This window comes from Hyperoodon ampullatus, assembly GCF_949752795.1.
Source record: "Hyperoodon ampullatus genome assembly, chromosome: 1".
NCBI classification, from domain to species: domain Eukaryota; kingdom Metazoa; phylum Chordata; class Mammalia; order Artiodactyla; family Ziphiidae; genus Hyperoodon; species Hyperoodon ampullatus.
Genome location: NC_136914.1, coordinates 82,752,151 through 82,779,944, shown reverse-complemented (window position 1 = coordinate 82,779,944; position 27,794 = coordinate 82,752,151). Strand labels below are relative to the sequence as shown.

The following is a 27,794-nucleotide window of genomic DNA, read 5'->3' as shown; positions in this document are numbered from 1 at the left end:
TGCTGTTGTTTTCTTTGTTTCTATTTCATTTATTTCGGCTCTGATCTTTGTGACTTCTTTCCTTCTGCTAACTTTGGGTTTTGTTTGTTCTTCTTTCTCTAGTTCCTTGAGGTGTAAGGTTAGATTGTTTATTTGAGATTTTTCTTGTTTCTTGAGGTAGGCTTTTATAGCTATAAACTTCCCTCTTAGAACTGCTTTTGCTGCATCCCATAGGTTTTGGATCATCGTGTTTTCATTGTCATTTGTCTGTAGGTATTTTTTGATTTCCTCTTTGTTTTCTTCAGTGATCTCTTGGTTATTAATCTCATAGCGTTGTGGTCAGAAAAGATGCTTGATATGATTTCAATTTTCTTAAATTTACTGAGGCTTGATTTGTGACCCAAGATGTGATCTACCCTGGAGAATGTTCCGTGTGTAGTTGAGAAGAAAGTGTAATCTGCTGTTTTTGGATGGAATGTCCTATAAATATCAATTAAATCTATCTGGTCTATTGTGTCATTTAAAGCTTCTGTTTCCTTATTTATTTTCATTTTGGATGATATGTCTATTGGTGTAAGTGAGGTGTTAACGTCCCCCAGTATTATTGTGTTACTGTCGATTTCCTCTTTTATAGCTGTTAGCAGTTGCCTTATGTATTGAGGTGCTCCTATGTTGGGTGCATATATATTTATAATTGTTATATGTTCTTCTTGTATTGATCCCTTGATCATTATATAGCGTCCTTCCTTGTCTCTTGTAACATTCTTTATTTTAAAGTCTATTTTATCTGATATGAGTATTGCTACTCCAGCTTTCTTTTGATTTCCATGTGCATGGACTGTCTTTTTCCATTCCCTCACTTTCAGTCTGAATGTGTCCCTAGGTCTGAAGTGGGTCTCTTGTAGACAGCATGTATATGGGTCTTGTTTTTGTATCCATTCAGCGAGCATGTGTCTTTTGGTTGGATCATTTAATCCATTCACGTTTAAGGTAATTATCAATATGTATGTTCCTATTACCATTTTCTTAATTGTGTTGGGTTTGGTTTTGTAGGTCCTTTTCTTCTCTTGTGTTTCCCACTTAGAGAAGTTCCTTTAGCATTTGTTGTAGAGCTGGTTTGGTGGTGCTGAATTCTCTTAGCTTTTGCTTGTCTGTAAAGCTTTTGATTTCTCCATTGAATCTGAATGAGATCCTTGCTGGGTAGAGTAATCTTGGTTGTAGGTTCTTCCCTTTCATCACTTTAAGTATATCATGCCACTCCATTCTGGCTTGTAGAGTTTCTGCTGAGAAATCAGCTGTTAACCTTATGGGAGTCCCCTTGTATGTTATTTGTCGTTTTTCCCTTGCTGCTTTCAATAATTTTTCTTTGTCTTTAATTTTTGCCAGTTTGATTACTATGTGTCTTGGCATGTTTCTCCTTGCGTTTATCCTGTATGGGACTCGCTGCACTTCTTGGACTTGGGTGGCTATTTTCTTTCCCATGTTAGGGAAGTTTTTGACTATAATCTCTTCAAATATTTTCTCTGGTCCTTTCTCTCTCTCTTCTCCTTCTGGGACCCCTATAATGCAAACGTTGTTGCATTTAATGTTGTCCCAGAGGTCTCTTAGGCTGTCTTCATTTCTTTTCATTCTTTTGTCTTTATTCCGTTCCACAGCAGTTAATTCCACCATTCTGTGTTCCAGGTCACTTATCTGTTCTTCTGCCTCAGTTATTCTGCTATTGATTCCTTCTAGTGTAGTTTTTTTTTTTTTTTTTTGCGGTACACAGGCCTCTCACTGTTGTGGCCTCTCCCGTTGCGGAGCACAGGCTCCGGACGCGCAGGCTCAGCGGCCATGGCTCACGGGCCCAGCTGCTCCTTGGCATGTGGGATCTTCCCGGACTGGGGCACGAACCCACGTCCCCTGCATCTCAACCACTGCGCCACCAGGGAAGCCCTCTAGTGTAGTTTTCATTTCAGTTCTTGTACTGTTCATCTCTGTTTGTTTGTTCTTTAATTCTTCTAGATCTTTGTTAAACATTTCTTGCATCTTCTAGATCTTTGCCTCTATTCTTTTTCCGAGGTCCTGGATCATCTTCACTATCATTATTCTGAATTCTTTTTCCGGAAGGTTGCCTATGTCCACTTCATTTAGTTGTTTAACTGGGGTTTTATCTTGTTCCTTCATCTGGTATATAGCCCTCTGCCTTTTCATCTTGTCTATCTTTCTGTGAGTGAAAATATGATTTCTGGGATATATGAGGCTTGGGAAAGGTAATATCCAAGATCCACAATGGCTCTTCAGTTCCACAATTTTACAAGCTCCTAGAAGGTTGGAAGTGTGGGCAGAACCTCATCATAAAGCAGAAATCTTTTCAGATGAAAGATTTGTAGAAAAATGCCCCATAAGATCTCCAATCTTCAAAGCCTGGAGACTGAAGCTTATAATGTTCTTTGGGAAAATGTCATTTTATTTTTTCTGTGTTTTATGGGTCAGTTTTTTAAAGTACCTGATAAATATTTTTTAAAAATCTGATTATATGAATTAAAAAAAAATCAGTGAAGATTCATTCCCCTTTGTCAATTTCAGGGTGCTATGATGTCTATTGCATTTAAAGAGGGTTTAAAGATTCCCCCTCCAGCTATGAATGAAATAATTTTGGGAGCCAATCAAGATATCAGACAGGTAAATGAGATATATATTATATAACATTGATGATTATTTTGAATGGATGCCTTCAGTGTTTTGGGGATGGGGAGTGGCAGTATTTTCCTGTCTTAACAGTGTCTTACTTGTGATTCTTTCAGGTTTTACACAATCTGAGTATGTGGTGTGCACGAAGTAAAGCACTAACCTATGACCAGGCTAAGGCTGATTCTCATAGAGCCAAAAAGGATATCAAATTGGTAAAATAAATTTCCACTTCTTAAGTGCCAAAGCACTTCTCTTCCTGTTAGTATTAATTTAATTGAAATAGTTATTATAGTTCCTTGAGACACCTGTGGAACCTATGGATCTTTATAGTAAGAGATATAGACAGCTGCTAAAAGTGTTTCTAATTCAAATGAATTTTTCCTTAAGGACTGTCAATGTAATTGTAAATTTTGAGAAAGGGAAGTTTTATGCCTCAGTAATTATGAAATGGCCTTTCTAGAGTCCCTTATATATGGATTTCATGTTTTGAATGGTTTTGGAATTGTTGAGAATAATCTTGTTTCAGTTGGCTTATAGTTTAAATGACCTCTCTGAAACTACAGGTCTGTATCAATTATCTCTGTGTTGTTTCACCTAGTCACCAGTCAGAATTTATTATTACAGTTAGAGCAATGATTAAACAGTATTTTTCCCCTCCCTTCCTCTTTTTAAAAAATCAGTAAACATTTTCAGAGCCATTTTAGGTTCACAGCAAAATTGAGATTGCCTGCATATCCCCCTGTATAATGTCCCCCACTGTCGACACCCACCACCAGAACGGCACATTTGTTTCAATTGATGACCTACACTGACACACCATTATCACCCACAGTCCATAGTTTAACATTAGGGTTTGCTCTTGGTGGTGTACATTCTATGGGTTTTGACAAATATGTAGTGGCCTTTATCCACCATGGTAGTATCATACAGAATACTTTCACTGCCCTAGAAATCCTCTTTACTTTGCCTGTTTATCCCTCCCTTCCCCCAGCCCCTGGTAACCACTAATCTTTTTACTGTCTCCATAGTTTCACCTTTTTCAGAATGTCATATAGTTGGAGTCGTATAGTATGTCATCTTTTCAGATTGCCTTCTTAATATATGTTTAAGGTTTCTCCATATCCTTTCGTGGCTTTGTAAGTCATTTCTTTTTATGTGGATATGTTTTCAGTTCACTTGGGTAAATACCAAGGAGCCCAGTTGCCTGATGGTATGTTAAAAATATATTTAGTTTTGTAAGAAACTACTGATCTGTCTTCCAAAGTGTACTATCTTGCACTCCTACCAGCAGTGAAAGAGAGTTTCTGTTTCTCCACATCTTAGCTAGCATTTGGTGTTGTCAGTGTTTTGGATATTGGTCATGCTACTAGGTATGTCCCTCTCTCTTTTTAGGGCCCATTTGATGTTGCCCGGAAAGTGTTTGTAACTGGAGAGGAGACTACTCATATGTCACTTGTGGACAAATTAGATCTCTTTTTTCATGATTATTCAATAGCACCCCTCTTTGTCCAGGAGAACTACATACACGTGAAGCCTGTAGCTGCAGGGTGAGTGTTTAGAGCTAGTGAGGGGTAGAATTAGTACCCCTCCCAGACCTACGAAGGCCAGATACCTGGGAGGGAGGGGTGTGGAGTGTGGACAGTGGTGTAATTTGGACTGGTTTATTCCTGCAGGGGTGACATGAAAAAGCACTTGATGCTTTTAAGCAGAGCAGCAGACAGCATATCTGATGGTGACCTAGTGGACCGTCAGATCCGGAATAAGCAAAACTGGAGTCTTCTGCCCACACAGGTAAGCATAGGGCTTTCCTTAAAGCGCAGACCCTGCTTTAGTTAGAACAAAATAGCTTTTAGCTCCTGTAATTATTTGAAATACCAGATAAACATTACGGCTCTTAATGGCAAAAAATATAATCTGTTACAGATTAAAGTACCTTGTGGTCACTATTATCTGTTTCTTAATCTACTCTTATTTTTCAATGTTTTTAACGTAAATGGACATACGGAAATAGGAATGTCAGATTTTGGTCATAACTAAGATGTGAGTCAAAAGTTTCATTTGCTCTCTTTTACCTTAAGAATCCATTTGTTTTTTTGTCATTCTTGGCTCTCCCAGATTGTTACTAAGTAGCTCATCCCTGAAGAAATGCAACCAGGGCAGGTTTGCAGCCATTTTTCTGATATATGAATTCTGATTTTCTTTATTCTTCCTTGCTACAGAGGCAGCTTTGTATTGGGTACTTTAGTTAGGTTGATATCTTTTACTCAAAACAGAGTTGTGCAAACTTTCATAATTAAACTGGTTATTTATTCTTGAGCTTTGCATATTTATGTAATATTGACCTAACAAGCAAGGGACTTCTGGAGGTCTACTCTTCTTTTAAAGATTCCTTTCTCTTATGCTTTAAAAGTGTTCATTTTTTTTATACCTAATAATTATACCTATGAGAATTTATCCTGGAGAAATAATGTTAAACACAGGAAGAGTTTAATGTGCAAAAACACTTCCTAAAGCAGGGGTCCCCAACCTTTTTGGCACCAGGGACCAGTTTCATGGAAGACAGTTTTTCCACGGATGGTGGGGGGAGAATGGTTTTGGGATGATTCAAGCACATTACATTTATTGTGCACTTTATTTCTATTATTGTTACATTGTAATATATAATGGAATAATTATACAACTCACCATAATGCAGAATCAGTGGGAGCCCTGAGCTTGTTTTCCTGCAACTAGATGGTCCCATCTGGGGGTGATGGGACCACCTCCGCTCCACCTCAGATCATCAGGCATTAGATTCTCATAAGGAGCACGTAACCTAGATCCCTCACGTGCACAGTTCACAGTAGGGTTCATGCTCCTATCAGAATCTAATTGCCACCACTGATCTGACAGGAGGTGGAGCTCAGGCAGTAATGCAAGCGATGCGGAGCGGCTGTAAATACAGATGAAGCTTCGCTCGCTTGCCCGCCGCTCACTTCCTGCTGTGCAGCCCGGTTCCTACCGATACCGGTGCGTGGCTCGGGGGTTGGGGACCCCTGCCCTAAAGCATTAATTTTGATAGCAAGAAATGGGAGAAAATCTCCATGTTCAGCAATAGGAGTCTGGTTAATTACGGTAAATCCTCTTGATGGAACATTATGCAGCCTTTAAAATTACTTGTAAAGATGATCTAATATAAAAAATACTTATGAGAGAATATTGTTAGAACAAAGCAGGACACAAGATTTATGTATAATTCCAACCTTTAAAAAAGTAAAAACCCTGGGACTTCCTTGATGGCGCAGTGGTTAAGAATCTGCCTGCCAGTGCAGGAGACACGGGTTCGAGCCCTGGTCTGGGAAGATACCACATGCCACGGAGCACCTAAGCCTGTTCATCACAACTACTGAGCCTGTGCTCTAGAGCCCATGAATCACAACTATTGAGCCTGCATGCCACAACTACTGAAGCCTGCACACCTAGAGCCCATGCTCCACAATAAGAGAAGCCACCGCAATGAGAAGCCTGTGCACCACAATGAAGAGTAGCCCATTACCGCAACTAGAGAAAGCCCACAACAAAGACCTAACACAGCCAAAAAGAAATAAATTTATATATATATAAAAAAGGTAAAAACCCTGGATATAGAAGATATCCAAGGATACCTTTAAAAAAAACTTTTCTCAAGTGCCAGTTTACTTAATTCTCTAATTATTAGATTTTCCATGCTTTGATCCACCTGGTTTATTGATACCTTATGTTGAAGACAATCATATTCCTCTTAAACAGTTTTTTCTATAACACTGGCATTGAGAGGTAACTGGTGTATGTTGAGATCAGTTGGCTGAGGAGTCTGGGTTGGCTAGATGATCTGTGAGGGCCATAACATGTTCTGGACCAAGGCATTTACTGCAATTAATTGTTTTCTCAAGTTGAAGTTTGCCATACCAACAGATGAGGGAGAGAGGGAAGGGGCCTATCTTGGAATTAGGTACGGGGAGCAATGTTACTGCATTTTCCGGAGACTGCTTGGAAGCCAGCAGCTGCTAGAGAAGCAACTTAACTCAGTACTGAATTTAACTTGTGGATTGCAATTAATTTTTTCAGGCCATTTATGCCAGTGTTCTTCCTGGAGAGTTAATGAGGGGGTACATGACCCAGTTTCCTACCTTCCCAAGTTGGTTGGGGAAGCACTCATCTATGGGCAAACACGATCGTATTGTTCAGGACCTAGCATTGCATATGAGTCTCAGGTAAGCGGGGTATTACTCTATGTGTGGCATTTTATCAGGGTAGTATATTTGGCCTTTAATAAGGATAGCATGAGTCACAAAGATTTGTGTTTCAGTTTTGATTTCATTACTAACTAGATAAGTGAACATGGATAAGTTCATGGCCCTGAGTTTTATTATCTGTAATTAGTATGACACTCATTTTATCACTTAAAAGGATACTTTGGAGAATAAAGCCAGATGGTAGATGTGCCATAATGTTAAGATAAGTTTTAAAGCTATATAAATCTGAGGTAGTGCTATTATTTATTGTTATTGTGACTATGCCTATTACTAGTAGGCATACATAATATATTGGCCTCCAAATAAATTAATAGGAAAAAGGGAACTATTTAAATAAATGAACTAGTTTTTGCCTCCTATCCTAATAGTAAACTGACCTAGTCATTTGGGACAAGGGGATACAGTTTAGTGTATTACAGAAGGTGGATACTCAGATGATTGGAAACCAATGTCCTTGGAGAAGTTTAAGGACATTCAAAAATTCTTATTATTTGGTTAAATTTTTTACAGTTTAGAAACTTAGAAATGTGCTTGCACACAAATATTAAGTGAACTTTAGGGATTCATTTTTAACCATGAAGAATTACTTAAGCAATCTTATTTTCCTTTCTAGTCCCTGGAGAGAATATTAACATTAGTCTAACCTTAACTTTTGTTTAAAACTGAACTGAGATGTTCCTCTCTTCTGTTCCTGTAGAATTCTTCTTCCTTCTATGATCCCTCTTTGTAGTTTATGGTATGGGTCTTTTTTTTGCCACCCCATGTTAGTTTTCTATTGCTGCTATAGCAAATTACCAAAACTTACTGGCTTAAAACAACACAAATTTATTCCCATCTTGAGATGGGAAGATTACCCTGGATTATCTGATGGGCCCAATGTAATCATAAGTGTTTTTACAAAAAAAAAAAAAAAAAAAAAAAGGAGTGGTGGAGGTAGGCAGCAGCATCAGTCAGAGAGATGTGAAGATATTGTGCTCCCACTGCTGGCTTTGAAGATGGACAAAGGGACCATGAGCCAAGAGATAGAGGTGGCCTCTAGAAGCTTGAAAGGGCTCTTTTCTCCTGCTCTTCTCATTGCTCAAGCTGAAGGCCTGCCTTTTAGCTCCTCTCCTATTCCCTGCCCACCACTTTTTCAAGGTGACGTATCACTTTGCCGTGGGGTTTGCCTCTTTGATGCTTCTACTATATTTGTGTAGATACATTGTGTAGATACATTAACATTATTAAAAGTGGATTAAACTCCAGCAAACTATGAGTTGGTGGTAGTTTGCCGTTGATTACAGTGTATCTCTTTTGTTTTTGTTTAAGAACTTACTCCAGCAAGAGGACTGTAAACATGGATTATCTGTCACATATAAGGGATGCACTTGTACAGCCCTTGACCTCACAAGGGATAGAAGGAGTACAGCATGTTGTTGCTCTTATGGACACGTATTATTTGATGAAAGAAGACTTTGAGAATATCATGGAAATTAGCAGCTGGGGAGACAGACCTAGTCCCTTCTCCAAGCTGGATCCCAAGGTAAATTGTGTACCCTACTGGTTCTCCATCACTTTGTAATTACCATGTACTAGAAGTACTTCAGAGATGTTTTAGATGCTTTAAAAAGTTTCTTTTCTTAAATGCTTTTTGCTTATGGTCTGTGCTTTCCAAAGATACTATTTGAGTACAATATTAAGAGTAGACTTTGGGATTTTGACTTTTATAATTTATAGTTTTATCTTTGCCTTAGCCTGCATGGAAAAGCAAGGTGTGAAATCTGAGGAGCAAATGTAGATGTATTCCTTACAAGGATAGGCAGATGAGCCTGGGGAAGTAAAAGTGAGGTGGTGGTAATGCATTATGAAAAGAAGTGTTTACTGGCTGAGCATTTTTAGCCTTTTTCTTAGTCTGCCTAATCTGTGTTTCAGTGTATTTATTACAGTTGGACAATCTATTATGTAATGATGTATCCCCTACTTTATATAGTGAACATGAAGAAACTAAAGTGACATAACATGAGTTTGTGATATCTAATATGTCACCCTTGTGCTTGTTTACTTGGTGCTGTTCTAGAAGACATGTTCTCTGTGGCTTGTCTTCTCTAGAATTTTGACCTGACTATGGGTATGACTATAGGTAAATTCTCACAAGAGACATCCATTGTTAGAATTTGTGGACTAATTCTACAGTTAGGTTTAGAAGCTTGAGGTTAAGGCTTTTCAAGTTACTTAGTATTTTGAAATAGCCTATTTTTATGGTAAAGGTAATTTAGATATTTTGTGGTAATTAAAGGACAACTTTAACTTGTACTTTATTGTAAGCCTTTTTTGATTTATTGGTTCACTGACTAACTTTGCTTGTCACTTTGTAGAACTGCAGAGAACACTGAATAGAAAAAATTGATGACTTAAAGTGACTTTAAAAAATCTGCCTCATGTTCCCAAATACTGATTCTTATTTTTTGAGTCATGGCTCTATTAAGAATGTCATGAAAAATATGGAACTTCTCCATAGGAAAATGCATATAGATATACTTACATGTACATGCATACATATTTTACAAACAATTTCAAGGTGCTCCTAGGGTCTCTCAGAGCCTCTAGGCCTACAGAGTTTAAAGGGGTTGTTTGGCAGTTAGAGTTTTAAAAACCTCCCTCTATTCCTTTTGTGTAGGTGAAAGCAGCCTTCACAAGAGCTTACAATAAGGAAGTCCACCTTATTCCGTATTCACTCCAGGCAGTAAAGACACACAGACACAGCACAGGCCCAGCGCTGGATTCTGAATACAATGAAGAGTTAAATGAAGATGGCTCTCAATCTGATGAGAAAGACCAGGACACTTTGGAAACTGATGCTATGATCAAGGTAGTATTTTCATCTGCAAATAGGAGAAGCTATGATACTCCCTCAAAATAGCTTATCTTGTGTATAACTTGCCTTTTGAAATTATTCAGAGCCTGTTTAGCAAGTAACAGAGGAAGCTGAAAATACTTTTTGTTTTGTTCATCACAGTTCTGAGGGTGAAGAAGGTGTAGATTTCATTTTTATAAACAGTCAACTTCTTATAACAGTGGAAGAGCCAGACAGCAAAAAAACAGGCCATCATATTGATGGTCATATGCTCTGTTGGAAAAAGGACTATTTTTTTTATTTGCCATTGGTGTGTGCTTTACCCACAGACACATTTTCATAGCATAATCAAGAAAAGCATTTTTAATGAAACCATTTCTCCTTTCTGTTATTTATTTTTTGCTATAGCTGTTGAAATGCCCATAGAAGTTTCCCAGAGCAAAACATCCTCATCTTTTGCTAGGAAAGATTAAAATTATGTATGGTATCAGCCCCCTGTTTATCATTGGCTGAGGCAAAGGAATCTAGTTTGTATCCTCTTCTGTCCCTAGTGTGTGTGCATTTATCATTCTTGCCCCTCGATTCTGTTTTGTATGTGCAGGGGTGGGAATAGTGGCCTTCTCCAGTGTGGCTCTCTCTAGTCTTGTGTAGACATAAGAAGTCTACTCCCTCCCCTGCTCAAACTGAGTGTGTTTGGATCTCTAATCTGAAACTGAAAGAAAAGGAAATTCTTCATGAAAACATAACCATGTGTGTAAATTATATCTTGCTTATTTTGTCTTTCTTAAATATATCGATGTTCTGGGGAACATATCCTAGTTCTAGAGTCTAAATAGCTTTTCAATAGTTCAAAGCTACAGCTGGCCAGTTGTTATTAGTAAGCTCATCAAGGGTAGCTGTAGTTCAAGATCTAGGTGTTTGCAACCTTTCTTCTTTATTAAGTTGCAGGTAAAGATTTGATTTATTGTAGAGATGAACTTATTTCATTTACTCATAAACACAGCTATTAACTATTTTGTGCATCTTTCCCTCCCAGCAGAAAAAGACAAAATCTTCAAAGCCTTCAAAATCAGAAAAAGAGTCCAGAAAAGGAAAAGGAAAAAGTTCAAAGAAATAAAACCATTTTTCACTGCTGACTGCTACTTTTTACTCAACCTGCTGACCAGTCTAGCTGGTCTTAGAGAATGCTTTGTTTTTCCAAAGGAACCATGTTTTAGTGTAATGGGGCAACCTCATGGTCCCATTACAAATAAACGGTGGTACAGCTAGAAGGATGTAAACAGTAGGCTGATGTACACCTCTTATAGAGGTTGATAGGACTGCTTGGGTCCTCCACTGTCCCCTGTCAATCTAATGAGATTGTACTTCAAAATGACTGTATATTCAGAATTAGAAACCACATGTGGGCTTTGGAGTCAGATTTTTAGTTAACAGTAATATGTCTGGGAACAGAGGTACTAAGGCAGCTTTTGTAGGCTTAAAGAATTTATCCTAATGGCCATTATAGGACCAATGCCGATTTTCAAAAAAGAGGTAGTTAGTTACTATTATGTGGAGAGATTTTGTAAATAAATCAAAATACAAAAGTCATCACCTAGAACTGGGTATTATTTGTACATTGTCAAATATCTTGCAAAATAGAAATTAGAAATAATGTTTCACATGATACATGTACAAATTCTTAAGATTGTCATCTTGTACAGTAAGATACTATGTTGGTATATTTTTTCCTTATTAATTTGCAAATGATTGGATACAAAAGCTAACTAACTATATTCCTACTGACCTGTTCTGTGAAACATAACTTTGGCAGTTGAAGAGTCAGAACTCTAATTCCCAAGTTCATTACCCCTATGAGTGTCAACCACACCTCTACTGTGAATAGAATTTCATAGAGAGGGCTCTTTGTTATTATTAGAGGGTATTGTGGCTGCAGAAAGATTGTCAGACATTCCTAGCCTTCCAGAGTTTCAACTCATTAGTTTAAAACCAGTAGGGTCCAGACTGGGTCAAACTCTTATCCTCACTCTGGTTTGGGACTAAATGAACACTGGCTTTTGTTTACTTTGTCCCTGAGGGATCCAGTTCTGTCCTGACAGATTCCACAAACCCTACTGGAACTTTTAGATTGTACCTGTAACTGTGCTTGTCGAGGGGCCTGAGGCTGTGGAACTAGTCTGGAATTTGGGTGTGTAGCAATTTTTTAAATCTTGTCAGTAAATGCTCAAGGGTATGTGCTACTTCTGCGAGGTATGTGCTAAAAGGAATGTAAAATCAGGATTCATTTCCCTGCCTTTAAGGAACTGATAGTCTTGTTTGGGAGGACAGACGAAGTTCTTGAGACATTTAAAATGTATTTACCAGTGTGAAAAATGTCTTTCATGTAGATTAAGTTCATTATGGGAATAAAATGTTGCCTTAAGCCTTTGCCTACTAAACCCTCTCTTTGTTAAAAGCCCTGCTTGAAACTTCTGCTTCAGTGAAGATTTTCTTGATTGACGACTGCCTCACCTCACCAGTGGGGTGAGCATAAATTTCTTATGCGTATTTTTCCATTTCTATTGCTTTTTGATATGCAAGTCATATCTGCCTACTTGCTCTGTGCTTCCCAGGAAAGGGACTGTAATCTCCTTGCAGCCAGAACAACAGATAGTGTCCTTTACTTGTTCATTATGATTTGGAGCAACTAGTAAATCCTTATTGGAGCCACTGGATGCCACACATCATCCTTGCAGCATAAAACTTTATACTTGCTTTCTTTGCGATCCATTGAGTCTTAGCCATTTGGTAGTCTATAACAAACTACTACTTTATTACTAATACTACTTCATCCTTCATTTTTTAAGTTCTGTCAGTGTATTATTTACAGCAACATTGGGCCTCTTGAAGTTATTAATAAGGAGCACGTAGTTATGTGTACTAGGAGGAGTATCTTCCTAAATAAGTTCTGGTACAATTATGCTCATTAGTGAATGTCTGAGGCCCATAACTAACTCCCAAAATATAATGTGCTTCCCCTTACAGATCCCAAGTGCCTATGACTCTTACTATTCCTGTAACCTTACAACATCCCTCAAGTGATAACACAAAACAAAGGGACCACGGGTGGGTTTAATGATAATGACTTGTATCACTTAGGAAGGCCAGGGCCTCTAGCCAGCCTTTGGGAAGGAAAAACATAAAGCTGGAGGCATGCATATGGATACCTGGATGCTGTAAAACTTTATTGGCACTTTGGGTTCTACCCTAGGCTTGTAGGTACCTCTGTAATGCTCAGAATGCTGGTGGCTATACTGTAAAATCATATCATCTGATACATTCAGAGTTAGTTAGGCTACATGATTCTGTCAGCTGCTCAGACTTTGATACTTTGGCTTTGGATGGCAAGGAAGCATATACTGATATGTATAGTATTGGGTGTGTGTGACATGGGAAAGGAACCCTCCACCCACCATGGGGAAGATTCTGAATAATGTACATCTTCAGGGGAAGTCAAATGATTTAATTTTGTGACAGGAATTCCATACTATGTAGTATAATGACTCAAGAAACATAAGCTTATAGTTTCATTCTTTAAAAATGCTGATTTTACTGATTTTTGATGTTTTTATTCTCAGGCTGATTCTGCTAAATAGCCTTGATTTGTGTAAGCCTCTCACTTCAAACTTTTTAACACTGTTAATATCTGTGCTGCCCAAACTTCACAGTATGGTTTAAAGCTACCTTCCTTTATTTCTTTTTCTGTCTTTAAATCTGGGAAAACATTACAAATATCTAATAAGTTTATTTTAAAGGAGGTATTTCAAAATAGAAAAGATATCAAAAAGCTGAATATTTATAGTTATGTCATGGGTTACTATTAACAGTATAGAGCATAGAATATGTAAGACTCAGAAGAGGAAATATACAAAGTATAAACAGCATGTTCTATGTCACTGTTTCCCACTCTACAGAAGTTGAAAGTGGTGACCTGGAGAGGTGACCTTGTTTTTTCTGTATTCAGGAAGGACCATCTTGAAATCTGCCAGGGGTAGAAACACAGCCTCCTGTGGAAAAATGGTATCTTCTCAGGACCATAATACCTAGAAAGGACAAAAAAATTAAAAAAACCCATATGCTTTTAGAAGGGTTTCAAGTAACTACTAGCATTTAGGAGTAAAGCCAAGCATAATAAAGATTTTCTTGCTTATTTCTGTAATGTGGAGCAGGATCACTACATTCAAGTAAGAAATTGCCAGTCTGTTAATTGAGTTTCAGTCCTGGCTTTTCAACTGACTAGAACTGTATGGGCAAGCTGTTGAACCTGTTATAAAGTGAGGATGATGATAACAGCCACCTTACTGAGAAGAATGAGAAAGTGCAAAGTTAGTTAGTGCTCAGCAACTCAACCCAAAGAGGCCCATACCAAGACAAGTTATAATTAAACTGCCAGAAGTTAAAGACAAGAAGACAATCTTAAAAGCAGCAAAAGAAAACAACTTGTTACGTACAGGGGAACCCCCTCCCCCCTCATAAGACTGTCAGCAGATTCTTTTGGCAGAAACTTTGCAGGCTAGAAGAGAGTGGCCTGATATAGTCAAAGTGCTGAAAGAATAAAACTGCCAACCAAGAATATTCTACCGGGGAAAGCCATCCTTCAAAATTGAAGGAGTGAGGAAGTTTTCTAAGCAAGGAAAAGCTAAAGAGGTTCATCACCACTAGACTGGCCTTACAAGAAATGTTAAAGGGACTTCTTTAAGCTGAAACACAAGGACACTAATTAATAATACAAAAATATATGAAACTGTAAATCTCAAAGGTAAAGGTAAATATATAAATTCAGAATACTCTAATGTTGTAATGGTAGGTACTTATAAACCTAGTGTGAAAGTTAAAAGACAAAATAGTAAAAATAACTATAATAATTTGTTAATAGATACACAAGATAAAAAGATATAAAATTGTGACATCACAATGTGGATGGTGAGAGTAAAAATGCATTTGAACTTGTTGTTATCAACTTCAAACAGACTGTTGTATTTTATGTAAGTCTCATGGTATCCACAAAGCGAAACCTATGGTAGACAAAAAAGAAAGGAATCTAAGCATATGACTACAGAAAATTGTCAGATCACAAAAGGAGAAAAAGGAGCAAGAAAAGAAGGAACAAAGGAATTACAAAACAGCCAGAAAACAATGAACAAAATGGCAGCAAGTCCCTATCTATCAATAATAACTTTAAATATAATTTATAAATACTCTGATCAAAAGACAGAATGGATAAAAACCAAGATCCATCTATATGCTGCCTGCAAGAGATTCACTCAGCTTTAAGGACACACAGACTGAAAGTGAAGGAATGGAAAAAGATACTCCATGCTAATGGAAACCAAAAGAAGCTGGAGTAGTTATACTTAGACAAAATAGACTTTAAAACAAAGACTGTAAGAAGGGACAAAGAAGGCCATTATATAATGATAAAGGCATCAATCCAAAAGAGGATATAACATTTGTAACTATTTATTATTTACATTAGCAGCACCTAAATATAAGCAAATATTAACGTATCTAAAGGGAGAAAGAGCAATACAATAATAGGAGGGGACTTCATTACCCCACTTTCATCAGTCAATAGATTTTCATTTGACAGAAAACCAATAAGGAAACATTGGTCTTAAATGACATGTTAGACCAGATGGACTTAACGCATTTACAGAACATTCCATCCCAAAGCAGGAGAATACACATTCTTCTCAAGCACACTTGGAACATTTCTCCAGGATAGATCATACATAAGGCCACAAAACAAGGCTTAATAAATTTAGAAGACTGAAATCATATCAAGCATCTTTTCTGACCACAAAAGTATGAAACTACAAATCAATTACAAGAAGAAAACGAAAATTCACAAATACGTGGAGATTCAAACATGCTGCTCAACAACTGCTGGGTCAAAGAAGAAATCAAAAGAGAAATAAAAAAAATACCTGAGACATATACATGGAAATAGAGTTGGCCCTCCATATCTGTGGGTTCCATATCCACAGATCCAACCAACCATGGATCAAAAGATTCAGGAAAAAAAAAAAAGTACCAGAAAGTTCCAAAGAGCAAAACTTGAATTTGCTACATGCTGGCAACTATTTACATAGCATTTACATTGTATTAGGTAATATAAGGAATCTAGAGATGATTTAAAGTATACGGGAAAATGTGCATAGGTTATATTCAAATACTACACCATTATATATAAGGGACTTGAGCATCCGTGGATGTTGGTATCCACTAGGGATCCTGGAACCAATCCCCCACGAATACTGAGGGACAGCTATACAGCATACCAAATCTTATGGGATGCAACAAAAACAGTTTCTAAGAAGGAAGCTCATAACAATAAACACCTGCATTAAGAAACAAGAAAGATCTCAAATGAACAGCCTAACTTCACACCTTAAGGAACTAGAAAAAGAACAAGCTAAGCCCAAAGTTAGTAGAAGGAAGGAAATCTCAAAGAGCAGAAATAAATGAAATGGAGACTAAAAAGACAATAGAAAAGTTCAATGAAACTAATAGCTTTTTTTTTTTTTGCCCAAAAGATAGATAAATAGACAAACCTTTAGCTAGAATCACCAAGAAAAATAGGGGACTCAAAATCAGAAATGAAAGAGGAGATATTACATTTGATACCACAGAAATACAAAAGAGACTACTATGAAATACTATAATGCCAGCAAAATGGACAACCTAGAAGAAATGGATAAATTCCTAGAAACATACAACCCTCTAATACTGAATCATGAAGAAGCAGAAAATTAGACCAATTACTATCAAGGAGATTGAATCAGTAATCAGAAACAACCTGACAAAAATCTAGGACCAGATGGCTTCACTGGTTAATTCTACCAAACACTTAGAGAAGAATTAATACCAATCCTTCTCAAACTTTTCCAAAAAATAGAAGAGGAAACACTTCCAAACTCATTCCATGAGACCAGCATTACTCTGATACAAAAACCAGACAAAGAAACTTACAAGAAAGAGAATTACAGGCCAATATTTCTGATGAACATAGTTGCAAAAACCCTCAACAAAATATTAGCAAACTGAATTCAATAATACATTAAAGGAATCACCACAATCAAGTGGGATTTATTGGAGGAATGCAAGGATAGTCCAACATCCAGAAATCAATCAAGATGATACACCACATTAACAAAATGAAGGATAAAAATCATATCATCTTGATACAGAAAAAGCATCTGACAAAATTCAACATCTGCTCATAGGGAACATACTCAACATCATAAAGGCCATATAGGACAAACCCACAGCTATCACATTCAATGGTGAAAAGCTGAAAGCTTTTCCTCGAAGATCAGGAATAAGACAAGGATGTCACTCTTGCCGTTAGGCAAGAAAAAGAAATAAAAGGTATTCAGATAGGAAAGGAATAAGTTAAACTGTCACTATTTGCAAATGACATATTATATATAGGGAACCCTGAAGACCACCAAAAAAGCTGTTAGAACTAATACAGCAAAATTGCAGGATATAAAATCAATATATAAAAATCTATTGTATCTAATAATGAACTATCAGAAAGAGAAATTAAGAAAACAATCTTATTTACAATTGCATCAAAAAGAATACAATACCTAGGAATGAATTTAACCAAGGAGGTGAAAGACCTGTGCACTGAAAAGCTATAAGACACTGATGAAAGAAACTGAAGATATAAATAAATGGAAAGATTTTCTATGCTTATGGATTGGAAGAATTAATATTGTTAAAGTGTCCACACTACCCAAAGCAATCTACAGATTCAATGCAATTCCTGTCAATTTCCAATGGCATTTTTCACAGAAACAGAACAAACAATCCTAATATTTGTATGGAATGACAAAGACACTGAACAGCCAAAAAGCAATGTTGAGAAAGAACAAAGCTGGAAGCACCACACTTCCTGATTTCAAATTATATTATGCAGCTATAGTAATCAAAACAGTATGGTATTGGTATAAAAACAGACACACAGATTAATGGAACAGAATAGAGAGCCCAGAAATAAACCTGTGCATATATGGTCAATTTATGACAAAGAAGCCAAGAATATACAATGGGGAAAGGCAGTCTCTTAAATGGTGTTGGGGAAACTGGACAGCCACATGCAAAAGAATGAAACTGGATCACTACCTTACACCATACACAAAAATTAACTCATAATGGATTAAAGTCTTGAACATAAGGCCTGACAACATAAAACTCTTAGATGAAACCATAGGGAGTAAGCTCCTTGACATTGGTCTTGGCAATGTATTTTTGTATGTGACACCAAAAGCAAAGGCAACAAAGCAAATATAAACAAGTAAGACTACATCAATCTAAAAAGTCTCCATCAACAAAATGAAAAGGCAACCTATAGAATGGGAGAAATATTTGCAAATAATATATCTGATAATTTGGGTTAATATACAAAATATATAAACTCATACAACTCAATAGAAAAAAAATCCAATTAAAAAAATGGGCAAAGGCTCTGAATAGACATTTTTCTAAAGAAAACATACATATGGTCAATACGTACATGAAAAGGTGCTCAGCATCACTAATCAGGGAAATGCAAATCAAAACTACGATGAGATATCACCTCACACCTGTTAGAATGGCTATTGTCAAAATGACAAGAAATAACAAGTCTTGGCAAGGATATGGAGAAAATGTATCCATTGTGCACTGTTGGTGGGCATGTAAATTGATGCAGCCATTATGGAAAACATTACAGAGATTCCTCAAAAAGTTAAAAATAGAACTACCATATGTTCCAGCAATTCTACTTCTGTGTATTTATCTGAAGGAAACAAAATCACTATCTTGAAAAGGTATCTGCACCCCAGTGTTCATTACAGCATTATTTACAATAGCCAAGACATGGAAATGACCTAGGTGTCCACTAATACTGGATAAAGAAAATGGCACTGGATAAAGAATATGTGGTACATATGTATACATGTGTATATACATATAAAGAAGGAAATACTGCCATTTGCAACAACATGGATGGACCTTGAGGACATTATGCTAAATGAAATAAGAGAAAGACAGATACTGTATGGTCTCACTTACATGTTTAATTTAAAAAAAAACCCCACTGAACTCATAGATACAGAACAATTTGTTGGTTGCCAGAGGGTGGGGGTGGGCAGAATGAAGGTGGTCGAAAGGTATAAAATTCCAGTTACAAGTAAGTCCTGGGGATGTAATATACAGCATGGCGATCATAGTTAACAACACTGTATACTTGGAAGTTGCTAAGAGAATAGGTGTTAAAAGTTCTCAATTAAAAAAAAATTGTAGGGCTTCCCTGGTGGCACAGTGATTGATAGTCCGCCTGCCGATGCGGGGGACACGGGTTCGTGCCCTGGTCTGGGAGGATCCCACATGCCGTGGAGCGGCTGGGCCCATGAGCCGTGGCCACTGGGCCTGCGCATCCGGAGCCTGTGCTCCGCAACGGGAGAGGCCAGGACAGTGAGAGGCCCGCATACCGCAAAAAAAAAAAAAAAAAAAAAAAAAAAAATTTGTAACTGTGTGGTGATAGATGTTAACTAAATTACTCTGGTAATCATTTCACAGTATAAACATATATCAAATCATTATGTTGTACACCTAAAACTAATACAAGGTGATAATTATACCTCAAAAAAAAGTTGTGAAATATTAAATGTATATTGTTTTAAGATGCTAAATATGTGATAATGTTATGTGGCAACAGAAAAATAAACATATCCCAATCAATTTGAGCAAGATTTTAAAACAGAATTTGACAAGCTGATTCTAAAATTTTAGAGAGAAATGGAGAGAAGTAAGAGTAGTCAAAACAGTCTTGGAAAAAAATGACAAAGTTGTAGGATCCACAATACCTGGCTTTAAGATATACTATAACGTCACAGTAATGAAGACAGTATAGTATAAAAATAGGGGATAAATAAAGCAATGGAAAGAAGAGGGGGTCCAGAAGTAGACCCATATTTAAAACCCAGCTGATTTTCAACAAAGGCATGCAAGCAGTTCAATGGGGAAAGGAAAGACTTTTCAACAAATGGTGTTGGAAGACTAGATATGTACTTGAGGGGGTAAAGAATCTCAATCCCCACCTCATACTGTAAATAAAAATAACTTCAAGATGGATCACAGACCCAGAGCTTCTAGAAGAAAACATAGGCAAATATGCTCCTGACTTTTGAGTAGGCAAAAATTTTCTTAGACACAGAAAGTAATAATAAAATGAAACAGTGATAAATTATAATTCATCAAAATCTGTTCATCAAAAGACCATTAAGATACATGTATAACTGATTCACTTTGCTGTACACCTGAAACACAACATTGTATTGATAAATCAACTATATTCCAAAAAAAAAAAGACCATTAAGAAAAAGAAGTGGGAAGCCACAGAGTGGGAGAAAATATCGGCAAAATAAATCTAAGATTTAGATCTAGAATATACAAATAAAGAACCTTTATAACAATAATAATAAGACAATACCCAGTAATAAGAGGAAAGGAACAGTCTTTTCAACAAATGGTGCTGAGACACCTGGTCATCCACACACAAAAGGAAATTGGGTCCCTACCTCACTTCATACACAAAAATTAAATGGATCAAAGACGTTAAGTATAAGAACAGCAACTATAGAACTCTTAGAATGAAACATAAGTGTCAATCTTTGTGACGCTGGGTTAAGCAGTGGTTTCTTAGACATGACACCAAGAACACAAGCAGCCAAAGGAAAAAAAATTAATTGGACTTCATCAAAATAATAAAAACTTTTGTACATCAAAGGATGCTATGAAGAAAGTAAAAAAATACTTCCACAGAATAGTATATTTGCACGTCATGTATCTGATAGAGGACTTGTACCTAGAATATATTAAGGATTCTTACAACTCGATAAAAAGACAAAATACCCAGTTAAAAGAATGGATAAAGGGCTTGAAGACAGTTCTCTAAAGATATACAAATGGCCGACAAGCACGTGAAAAGATGCTCAGCGTTGTTACCATTAGGGAAATGCACATCAAAACCACAATGTGATACTACTTCACACCTACTAGGATGGTTATAATCAAGCATGCAGATAACAGCAAGTGTTGGTGAGGATATGGGAAAACTAGAACCCTTGGGTGCTGCTGGCAGGAATGTGAGAGACTGCAGGTACTACAGAAAGCAATTTGGAGTCCAAGGAACAGCCAAGAGGCCAGTGGGGCTGCAGTGTAGTGAGCAGAGGAGGAGGCTGGGGCAGTTCATGTCGAGTCTTTTTTTTTTTTTTTTTTTTTTTTTTTGCCGTACATGGGCCTCTCACCGTTGTGGCCTCTCCCGTTGCGGAGCACAGGCTCCGGACGCTCAGGCACAGCGGCCATGGCTCACGGGCCGAGCCGCTCCGCGGCACGTGGGATCCTCCCGGACTGGGGCACGAACCCGCGTCCCCTGCATCGGCAGGCAGACTCCCAACCACTGCACCACCAGGGAAGCCCATGTCGAGTCTTTTAGGCTCTTTATTTTTGCAGGTGCAAATAGAAAGTCCCCCTGAGGAAGGGAACCAGATACACTGGAGGGGGACTGAGAGGATTTGCCCATCGACTGGGGGATTGGTGGTGTCCCCATTTCCATCCTGATCAGCTGGTAGGATGGAGCTGCTGTTTACTGATGCAGTGAAGATTGTGAGAACAGGTTTCGTGTGAAAACCTAGGGTTCCGTTTTAACTATGTTTAGTGCTGTGACAGGGACTAATCTTACGTTTTCCTTTTAATTACAGAATCTTAAAGAGTTTTTGGCAGGGGCTTTTGGCTTTCCACCTGGAGACTACGTTTCCCTGCCTCCCCTTGCAGTATGTGTGGCCCTATGAGTAAATTCTTCCCAATGGAGTGGGAGTGGAAGGGGTATTGTGCTGCTTCCATGCAACAAAAATGATACTTGGAAAGAAAAAGAAATGGGGATTTTTCAAGCCTCTGGAAGCAAAAATTTTTACAATATATTCTCCTGAATTATAGAACTCAAAAACCCCACTGTTAACAGCTAGCTACAGTTTTAACGGACTGGTTAAAAAGAAGCCCATGTGATTTGATAATATACGTTTTGGTTGGAATCCATGATGCTGCTTGGCCAAATAACCTTTGTCACCATGGAGACTGTACAACCTGCGTTTTAGCTTTTTTTAAAGTACATCAAAGGTTTGTTTCAAATCTGACAAGTTTTGTTCGTTCAAATCTGACAAGTTACACGATGCACAAAAAGGAGCCAATGGCAAAACACACTGTAAAGCTGTGTCCACCCCGTGGATCTCGTGCCCTGGGAAGGTAAGTGGATGGTCTGGCACTTACCTGCACATGCCACTCACTGCTCCACTTCTGTCCGCAGGTACTGGGTACAGTCTGAGATTTTCTTCAGCTGAGCAAAGTTTAATCTTTCTGAACACATAGGACATGTGCTTTCAGTGTTTAACATGCTGTTTGGAGAGGGAAAGACAGAATAGATTAAATATTCCTTTACTTTTGGGTTATTGTGATGTGGAAACCAACTATTCCTTTCTACTTCTTAGTACATGTTCATCATGAGACTTAAGAATTAGGAATATTCAGTCTCATGTGAAATCCCCTTTAAGGAAAATGTTCTCAAAGATCACAGAAGTTTCTTCCAAGAAGACAATTTGAGTCTTTAGAGATTTTTAAGAACATGAACAAATAAAGAGACCTCAGTATAAAAGTGGTTGAATAAAAGGCCTATTATTCGATAAATCTGTATGGCTGAGTGAAATAATGCGCACTTACATCTTGAATTCTGAATACAGTGCAGGGAAGTCGCAATGTGGACACACCGTCCAATCATCCTTTAACATATGTCGACCCTGGAAACAGTACATTGAAGAATAAAATTCATCTTTATTTTAAAAACTCCCCCCATTATTCAGTTATAATACATGGTTACAGTTAAAAGCCAGACAGACCTCTAAATTATGAAATTATTGATATTTCACATAGGTGGGTAATTAGAAAGAAATGGCATCAAAAGGACTAAAGCCAGATTTATCAGATTCATGTATAAAGAGAATAATCTTCACTATTGTGACATTACCTAGATTTATTTTCCTTTAAAATAAAGCTTACGTTAGCCTAGTGATGAACAAATAATCTGATATTTTAAAATTTTCTAATAATAGGTCTTAATATTAAAGTGTACAATAAAAGCCATCACTTATTAAGTGCTACAGCATGCTGGGAATTGTATTAAGGCCTCAAACATATCCTCTCGTCAACCTGCAGTTTACCTCAGTAGGCAGGTACTGTTAACTGATGGACCTAGCAAGGTAAAAAAGCAAATCGCACCAGGTTATGTAACCAGTAAGTGGCAGAAAGACGATCTAAGCCTAGGACCGTCTGATCCCCAAGTGTGTGCCCTCCTGCCCCACAGTGCCTTCCTGATACTCACTTAGGTTACTGTGTGCCTTGAATATAACTTTCAACTTTGTTGACCATGAAATTGTATGCTAAATGTTGCAGGAAATTTGAGGGATAAGATTATTTCAGAAGTGAAGAAAGTATTGACACACAACAAGTATTCAAATGGGCTATAGATAGATACGCAAAGAAAGGGAAACGATGATAAAGAAACTTACTGTTGCAATGCAATATGGGATGTTATTTTTACATCCAGGACAGAGGAGTTCACACTCTGGGAGAAGAAATTCGCAGAATGGACATGGGGTTGTGGCCTCTTCTGTCTCGGATGTATCAGGTCTCCTGTGAGGAAGAATCACATGAAATGCACCTTCTTCATAGTCAGACTCTGAGACTAGAGATACACGCTCCGGCCCCCCTCCGGAGGAGGGAGAGGAATGAGGACTGCTCAGGCTAGCGTTCCATGGCCACCTCTGGGAGCTGGAGTTCACAGCACATCATGTGGGAGAAAACGGGGTGGGTCTGGCTGTCTCGTGTCTTCCTTGCCACTGGAGTAGTGAGCTTGCTGCTTCTCTGTCTTTCCCTTTGTGTACTGAAGTCGTAATGGCTGTCCAGGGCTGTGCAGCACAACTCTCTGTGACAATGGCACTGTTCTAATACTGCGCTCTCCAATACGGTAGCCATGAGCCACATGGAGCTCAGAGCACTTGAAATATGGATAGTGTGAGGAACTAAATTTTACATTTTATTCACTTTTAGTTAATTTAAATTTAAATAGCCACATGCAGCCAGCAGATACCGTATTAGACCTCATAGCTAAGAGTACTCTTGCACGGGGAGAGAATAACCAGCGCCTCTTCAAGCTGGCACCTAGGCTGGTGTGGCACGAAACTGGGGGATAAATGTGCTCTAGCTTTTTCTCCCCACCTCACTCTCCCTGATGGCAGGTATGTTGGATCAGACTGATTTGGTCTGAAGCTATTTAGGCTTATCAGCTTTGAAAAAAAAAAGGGGTGTTCCATGTAGCCCCTATCCAGGTTAGAGTTCTCTGCCATGAGCCCAGTTAACAATAAGTAGTATTTGCTTCCCTTTGCCATTACTGGTGTAGCCATCTCCCTTGGCTGAGATGAGAGAGTTCTGGGTCAAGATTCAGGTACACCTGAGTTCCCTGGTCAAAATGGGACTAACAGGTACCCCAGATGTCATCGCTATGAACAAGTGGTAGTACAGAACTACTACAGGATTGCAGTTAATTTTTCCTTTTGTAAAGATGAGTGCTACTTTCTCCTAGTTTTCCTGTTGAAAACCAGGCTTTCTGAGGTGAGGATATGCCTTACGTGCCTTTGGAGCTACACAGGATTTCGAAGTGAAGTCCCTTTTGGCAATAGGTGGTATAATTATGAAGTTTCTTACACTGAGAAATATCCATTCTTTGTCTGTCTGTGGCAGACACACTGTTTGTTGCCTCCCTAATAGCCATCTTTTCCTTCTTCCTTGCCAACAGAACTTGGTTTTTACTCAGCAGTATGCTTTTCAGCGAGAGGTAGCCACGCAGCTGAGTAGTGAGATGTAAATGCAAGTCCTGGGGGTGGTGTCCTTCCTAACTAAAAAGGCAAAAGACCTTTTCATCTTTTAATTTCCCTCCTTCTTTCTGCGTTGAATGGGGTACATGATGTCACCCCACCATGACAACCACCACTGTGCAGCCATGAGGAGGAAACCTCTGTACTCTGGATGGTAAAGCCAAAAGGCAGAGGGATCGGTCCTTGGTGACATCGGGACACGGCACCACCAGCCCTGGACTATGATGCCCTGTGCATGAGTCACATAAATCAGATAAAGCCATCGTTGGGTTTCCAGGTGCTGGTAGCTGAGTACAATCCTAATTGTTACCCCCAATCTGTGTTCTTGTTGAGCCCACATAATAGCAGCTACGTTCTGAAAGATACACTTGTGAAATGCGATTAGATGGTAGAAACAGCTGTTGCCGCCTACCTGACCATTGCCTCAATCTTCTTTTTGTATTTGACATCTATCTTGTTGCGGTACTCGGGCCTCATCAACATGGCTGCAAAGCTGAAGGCAGAGTTCTTCAGGCCGGCCCTGTGACACTCGATCACGGTAGACGTCAGGATTGGCACGATGTCTGCAACACAAACGGAGGAGCAGAAAGAGCACGTTGCCTCTACTGGCGTGATGCCAGGATTGCACCTCTCTAAATTTGCTTTTTCTGACAAAGAACCAGAAGTGGACTGTTTAACGAGGAAAGGGCATGGTAGTGGAGTCAGGTGACTGTTCACCACAATGTCTTTCCCCTGATTATACTGTGTTTTGCCTGTAACACCAGGACCCACACTCCCTTGAGGTAACCTTTTGCGTGCGTCCTTCCCGCCTCTGAGAGAGTTTTGCATTTGACAGGACTGCTGATGAATGGGTGGGGAGATTAACAATTTCATGCACTAACCTCTCTGCATGCACCTGTTTCTTCAGGACAGATACCTAAAAGTCAAATTACTGGCTCAAAGAACGTGACTTTAAAGAAAAAATACTCCTAGCACAAATTGCCAAACTGCTTTCTAGAAAGGCCACAACAATGTCCATTCCATCCCACCAGCAGTCATGAGAATGCCTGTCCTATCACACCCTTTGCCAGCATGGTGTACAATTATTTTAGTCTTTTTTATGTAACAAAAAAGAACACATTTAGAGAACAGGGGTTGGTGAATTATGACCTGTGAGCTAAATCTGGCCCTCTGTTTCTTAGCCCATTTGCTAAGAAAGACTTTTACATTTTTAAACGACTGGAAAAAAAATCAAAAGGAGAAGAATATTTTGTGACATGTGAAAGGTTTATGAGGTTCAAATTTTAGTGTCCAAAAGAAGAAAGTTCTGTTGGAACACAGCCACGCTCATCCATTTATGTATGGGTCACACCGAAACGGTGGAGTTGAATAGTTGCAACAGAGACCACGTGGCCGACAAAGCCCTGAACATTCGACATCTGACCCTTTACAAAAAACGTCTGTTGACCCCGTCATGGAATATGACAAAATCTAATCACTGAAAAATGTTATAATGACAAGTCTTTTAGAATACTGGGACCTTTTTCAGAGGCAATCGTCTACAGTGGTTGAGAACACAGAGTCAGACTTACTGGCTGACAGTATGGTCTTGGGCAAGTGTTACCTCACTTCTTTTGCCCCAGTTTGCTTATCTGTAAAATAGGGAAAATAACAATAGGCCACTTGTGTGCAATCTTGAGACTGTTTTCCTTAGAAGGATCTGCCTGAAACTGGGATCTGGGAACTTGGATTTTGGGAGAGTTCCCGCCATTTCCAGAACGGAGAAGAGTGGCTGCCTGTGCCTGACCTTTTTGTACAAACAGCAGGGTTTATGCGGAGCACCTGCTTTCTGGGAGTCTGCAAATTTGGTACATGCCAAGCAGGGGGTGCTGATGTGGCCAGCTCCCCAAGACCACCCCTGGGTACCGAGTCTCTCACAAGCACCCTGGTAGACACCACCTTCCACGTGCTGCCCGGAGGTGCTGAGTGTGTCCAGTGCGACTTCACTGGGGGGGTGGGGGGTGGCAGGGGGGCTGTGGACGCTCACCCCTGACCTCCGGGCGCACCCCCCCACACACACACCTTTCCCCTCTGCCTATTTTGCTTTGTATCCTTTCCCTGTAATAAATCTTAGCTTTAGCACTACTATATGTTGAGTTATATGAATCCCCCTCATGAATTATCACACCTGGGGGTGGTCTTGGGGACAGACACCGGTTACACCCTTCATGGGGTTGTTGTGAGGATTAAATGAGTTACTACGTGTAGAGAACAGCGGCTGGCAGAGTCCGTGAGGATGATCTTGGCATGCTACAGTCAGGCAGAAATGGGGACAACAGGCTCCTCTCAGTACTTACGTGACGGAAATTTGCTGATGTTGTTGGCCACCCGGATAAGCATACGTGCCCCTTTCATATGATCTCCATTTTTAACGTGAATCTGAAATAAATGATAAATTTTACTCTTCTTAGAGACTTTGATTAACCCTAATCCATGTTTCATTCACCCAAATAAACAACTCCTTGATTGTGACCCTGAACGGGTGGTCACGGGCTCCTTGCAGCCTTACTTTAATGCCACTTGGGGTTTCTCCCTTACTTATCCTCCTTCCAGCAGCTGCTACCTGGCCCCCTGGCCTCACTGGCCTCACCCCTACTCTACACTCACCTTTTTACTTTCCCTGAGATCACTCCACATGAGTTCAAATCCTTGGTCCATCTCTTACTGGCCATTATGGGGGACTAACAAGTTGTTGTGAGACCTGAAAGCTGAGTTATGAGTTAGGCAGGAGAGAGGATGAGTTGTTACAGGAAGAAGGCGCTGCCTGTGTAAGGGAAGGGGCAACGATGGCTGGAGGGGCCTGAGCTTAGGTAAGTACGAGTGGGATCTGTGATGAAAGGAGGGGGTCTACTTAGGATGACATGAGGCTGGGGAGTCGGCAGGGCCGGACCACAATGTCACTGCTGTCGTCCAGTGACAGGAGGCGGTCCACAGAGGGCAGGCAGTGGGGATGGAGAGGAGACAGACAAGGAGTCAGAACTG

The 27,794-nt window shown here is 39.0% G+C and overlaps 2 protein-coding genes across 2 annotated transcripts in view; one reads left to right on the top strand and one right to left on the bottom strand.

The window, feature by feature from the left end:
• Positions 1–12,277, top strand: part of RFC1 (replication factor C subunit 1) — an 82,666-nt gene extending 70,389 nt beyond the window's left edge. Inside the window, exons 18-25 of the mRNA XM_079719426.1 lie at positions 2,548–2,643; positions 2,766–2,864; positions 4,045–4,199; positions 4,326–4,443; positions 6,739–6,884; positions 8,235–8,448; positions 9,583–9,774; positions 10,796–12,277. Coding sequence (XP_079575552.1) covers positions 2,548–2,643; positions 2,766–2,864; positions 4,045–4,199; positions 4,326–4,443; positions 6,739–6,884; positions 8,235–8,448; positions 9,583–9,774; positions 10,796–10,876 — 1,101 coding nt within the window. The 3' untranslated portion in view covers positions 10,877–12,277. The remainder of the gene's footprint in view (positions 1–2,547; positions 2,644–2,765; positions 2,865–4,044; positions 4,200–4,325; positions 4,444–6,738; positions 6,885–8,234; positions 8,449–9,582; positions 9,775–10,795) is intronic.
• Positions 12,278–13,533: 1,256 nt separating this feature from the next.
• WDR19 (WD repeat domain 19) overlaps positions 13,534–27,794 on the bottom strand; it is a gene marked incomplete at its 5' end in the record, with an annotated part of 80,623 nt that continues 66,362 nt past the window's right edge. Inside the window, 6 exons of the mRNA XM_079699659.1 lie at positions 13,534–13,841; positions 22,117–22,241; positions 22,564–22,640; positions 23,409–23,532; positions 25,186–25,336; positions 27,110–27,191. Coding sequence (XP_079555785.1) covers positions 22,130–22,241; positions 22,564–22,640; positions 23,409–23,532; positions 25,186–25,336; positions 27,110–27,191 — 546 coding nt within the window. The 3' untranslated portion in view covers positions 13,534–13,841; positions 22,117–22,129. The remainder of the gene's footprint in view (positions 13,842–22,116; positions 22,242–22,563; positions 22,641–23,408; positions 23,533–25,185; positions 25,337–27,109; positions 27,192–27,794) is intronic.